We start from the raw sequence: 4299 nt of genomic DNA on the forward strand, positions 1-4299 counted from the left end.
CTCGGAGGTGGCACAGAACTTATTGGTTGAGCAATTTCAAGGGGGGCCGTTTTGTTGGACATTTGTCCAGCTTTTATTCTTAAGGCATCATCTTCCACTTTGCAATACTCTTCAACTTTCTTCATCAATGTCCAGACTGTTTTGGGAGGTCTTTTGGTCAGGGAACTACGAAGAGCACTGTCAGGATGTAGTCCCATTTTGAAGGCGGTGATGGCCATGGAGTCATTTTAAGCGTCATCGACAAGGTTGAAGCACTCCTAATAGCGTGCCGAATACGCTCTGAACGTTTCTCCTGACTGGATCTGCATAGCCTAGAGAGAGTCAGCCTGTTTCGGTTGTACCTCGTTGGCAATGAACCTGGCCTTGAAGGATTTCTGTAATTGATGGAAGCTTTTGATCAAAGCCGGCTCCAACTTGTAATACCACCTGACAGTTAATGGTCCCAGGCTACTGGGGAATATTTGACACATGAGGGCCTCGTTGTCTGCATGCAATGTCATGGCCTGCTTGTAGTGACGGATATGATCAGTGGGGTCTGATTTTCCGTCGTAGAGAGTGAATGATGGAGCTTTGAACTTCTTGGGCAGGGCCGTCCTTGCAATCCGTCGGACAAAGGGATCATGCTGGTCGTCTTCGTCTGAACTGCTTCTTCTGCGCTTGTTCCTTGTACGAAGACTTTTTTCGGAGGAGCTGGAAATTTCTGATTGTCCCCTCTTGTTGAGCTCCGTGGACAGTGAGTTGGAGTCGCTATCAGTATCCCTTGGTCGGGCTCGAGGTCGTTGTCCACCTGCTTTTGGAGGATGTTCGGGATCTTGGCGCACGGCTTCTCTGGATTTTGCCACTTCCAGGGCCAAGTCTTGAAGGAGACATTCATTTTTAGCGATCATGTTCTCCAGCCTTTGTTCATTCTGCTTTGCTTGTTCCACGATCGTTTGTATTGTCTCTTGCGCTGAAGTCATTGGCAAATCGAAGTTCAAGGCGCGTCTTGCAGCGATGGTTTCCTTTCTGAGCATATTTGCTGGAGTGAGGTCATCTCTTTGTGTGGTCTCGTCAGTGGCTATCAGAGGATCTTCAGTCACGCCTGCCATGGATATATTTGAGTATTCTCACAGACGGCGCCAGTTGTGGAGAAGTGGTTTTGGAAATACTCTTCAGATCCTGGGAGACACTAGTGATCCTCAGCTAGTCACCTGAAAAGATACAAACACTCCGGTCGGGGGTGCCGGAATTAGCACTCCGACGGACAAGTCAGTTCTTGTACTCAAAATAGCTTGTCTTCTAAGTTAAGCAAAAAGTGAATGTTACATACCTTTCTCAATACATTGTTCCTGTATTGTTCCTGTATTTATACCTGTTCCTTTTGATCCTTGAGGCCAGGGCCTACTTTTTAATCATTGTCCTTTCTCTTATTCGGCTCTAAGGATCTACACTTATTCGACACATATATTATATTCGGCTTCCCATTCTCGTAGGATACAGCCGATTAATATCAGTCTTCTAAGGTACGCACCTTTTGATTTTGCCATTATTCGGCTCCCACAATATTATATTCGGCCCTGTCTTGTACAATCCAGAAGCCGAACATCCTAATCGGCTATAGAACCAGTTTAGGAAGGAGCCGAGTGGGAATTGGTTTATGATAGAAGGAGCCGAATGAACAATCACACGGTGGATTAAAAGTGGGCCCGACCCTGAGGCCCAAAAGCGAACATAAATAGAGGAACATCAGCCAAACAAAGGTATGTGAGAGATAACCCCAAGAAACTTGAGACATAAGCAAACGTGAGACATATACTAACTTGTCCGTCAGAGTGCTAATTCCGGCACCCTCGATCGGAGTGTTAATCCCTTTTCAGGTGGCAATATGAGAAACAGGAACGTCCTTTAGGATCCAAGAGTATTTCCAAACCACTCCTCCATAATTGCTGTCGTCTGTGGGAATACTCAAATACATCCATGGCGGGCATAACAGAAGATCCTCCGATAGTCGCTGATAAAACTACACCAAGAGATGACCTCACACCAAGAAACATGCTGGGACTGGAGAATATCGTCGCGCGACGTGCCTTGAACTTCGACGTAGTAGCTCAGACATCACCTTCAACTTCAATGCATGAGACAATGCAGACGATTATGGATCAGGCAAAGTAAAATGAATAGCTGCTAGAGAGCGTACTGGCTGAGAATGGGCGCCTGAGCTAAGATTTGTCCTTGGAGGTGGTGAAATCCCAACAAGCCGTATGCCAAGACCGGGGTCAACCTTTGGGAAAGAAAGTCGACTTCAGAAACGTAATAGTGATAGTGATTCAGACTCACCATCCCCAGAGCCCAGAAAGAAAGGGCGCGTTGATGTTCCAGCTCGTCTGAGGGAAGTCCATATGTACGGCAGAGACGAAGGGAAAGCGATGATTCGGATGAGGAGGATAAACTCGACCCATTCGTGCGACGAATTGCTAGGGCTGTGCTACCCAAGAAGTTCAAGGCACCGTCATTCACCCTCTACGATGGAAAATCAGACCCCACTGATCACATTCGTCATTACAAGCAAGCGATGACACTCCATGTTGACGACGAAGCCCTCATGTGTCAAATATTTTCAAGCAGTCTGGGACCACTAGCCGTGAGGTGGTACTATAAATTAGAGCCAGCATCAATTAAGAGCTTCCACCAACTCCAAAAGTCATTCAGGGCAAGATTCATCACCAATGAGGTCCAGCCGAAGCAAGTCGACTCTCTCTGGGCCATGCAAATTAAACTAGAAGAAACTCTTCGTGAATACTTAGCCCGCTATTAGGAATGCTTTAATCTGGTTGATGATGCTTGCAATGATTCCATGGCCATCATCGCCTTTAAGATGGGATTGCTTCCCGACAGCCCCTTCCGCAGTTCATTGATCATGTGTCCCCCTAAAACCATCTAGGCATTAATGAAGAAGGTTGAAGAATACTGCAAAGTGGAAGATAATGCCCTTAGAGTCAAAGCTGGGTGTAAAGCCGTTGAGATGACCACGTCGGGAGTTGTTTAGCCAATTAACTCCGTGCCTCCAAGATGCCCCGAACGGCGGAATCGACCCAAATGAGACAAAAGGCATGATTCGTGCCAATCAATCGATCAATGTTCATAACGAGCTAATGAACAATACCAAGTGGATAACAGGCGCACAAGGCGTCCGGGCAAGAAATACACGGAGCTGACAGAGCTGATCAATAAGATTCGGTCAAAAACCTTTCGTTCTTTAAGTGCCCGCTAAAGATGACGAGACCCCCCGACGCGAGAAGACAAGATAAACGATGTGAGTATCATAAAGACCATGGTCACGACACCGATAGTTGTTTTTCTTTAAGAGATTACCTGGAAGAATTGGTGCAAGATGGTTGTCTTACACAATACGTCCGAAAGAACAATTCAACAAATACAGTAGCTTTACGGCCAGAGTTATCCTCTCTTGGTGTAATCCATATGATATACAGCTTGCCGGCACCACCAGAGGTGCACACAATCCAGTTGTCGTCTAGCACACATAGCTCGATGATGCCAACAAAACAGCCACACGACGCTAGAAGGATTAGTTTCGATGACAGTGATTTAGTTGGAGTGACCCACCCCCATACTGATCCCCTCGTCATTGGGCTACATGTAAACAGATTCACCATTGAGCGTGTCCTCATTGACCAGGGCAGCACTTCGGAGATAATGTATTACAAAACTTTTGTCAAACTTGGTTTTACCGATTTAGACCTATCTCCAGTTAATTATCCATTATTCGGCTTCAATGCTAACTCGGTGTACCCTTTGGGTAAGATCACACTACTCGTACGGGCTGGAACCAGATTAGTAGACGTAGAGTTTCTGGTTGTTAAGCTCCATTCGCCGTATAATCTGATCATGGGCAGAACTTGGTTACATACGATGTAAGCCGTGCCAAGCACCTACCACAAATTGCTCCGTTTTTCGACTGAATACGGTACTGAACAGATTCACTGCTCTCAGTAGTTGGCGCATGTCATGACCCAAACCTGCCCAGTCCACCTCTTTATGATTCTCACGCATTAGCATCCACCATCTTCGGGCCTCGTCTTTTAGCATAAAAGTGGCTAGAAGCACTTTCTGTGTCTTTGAACAGGGGAACACTTCAAATAATTTCTCAATGCCGAGGACCCACGCTTCAGCTTTCAATGGATCTAATCTCCTGTGGAACTGTGGTGGTTTCATTTTCTTGAATTCCTTGGTGAGAGCTATTATCCGGTCATCATTTTGATTATCTAGCACGGGTGGTGCCGAAGGTGAAGGTGGCGGGTG

General features: G+C 46.3%; 1 protein-coding gene across 1 annotated transcript; it reads left to right on the forward strand.

The window, feature by feature from the left end:
• The first annotated feature begins 3252 nt into the window (after positions 1–3252).
• On the forward strand, positions 3253–3915 carry LOC145820874 (uncharacterized). Its single transcript, XM_082917518.1, has one exon. The coding sequence runs from the start codon at positions 3253–3255 to the stop codon at positions 3913–3915; it is 663 nt and encodes a 220-aa protein (XP_082773644.1).
• Positions 3916–4299: the final 384 nt, after the last annotated feature.

Source organism: Camellia sinensis, chromosome 1 (assembly GCF_055761805.1).
Source record: "Camellia sinensis isolate YWXY chromosome 1, ASM5576180v1, whole genome shotgun sequence".
Taxonomy (NCBI): Eukaryota; Viridiplantae; Streptophyta; class Magnoliopsida; order Ericales; family Theaceae; genus Camellia; species Camellia sinensis.

Bases quoted from the DNA above. Each gene is read 5' to 3' on its own strand.
- LOC145820874 (XM_082917518.1), top strand. From the start codon at position 3,253: ATGACGAGACCCCCCGACGCGAGAAGACAAGATAAACGATGTGAGTAT.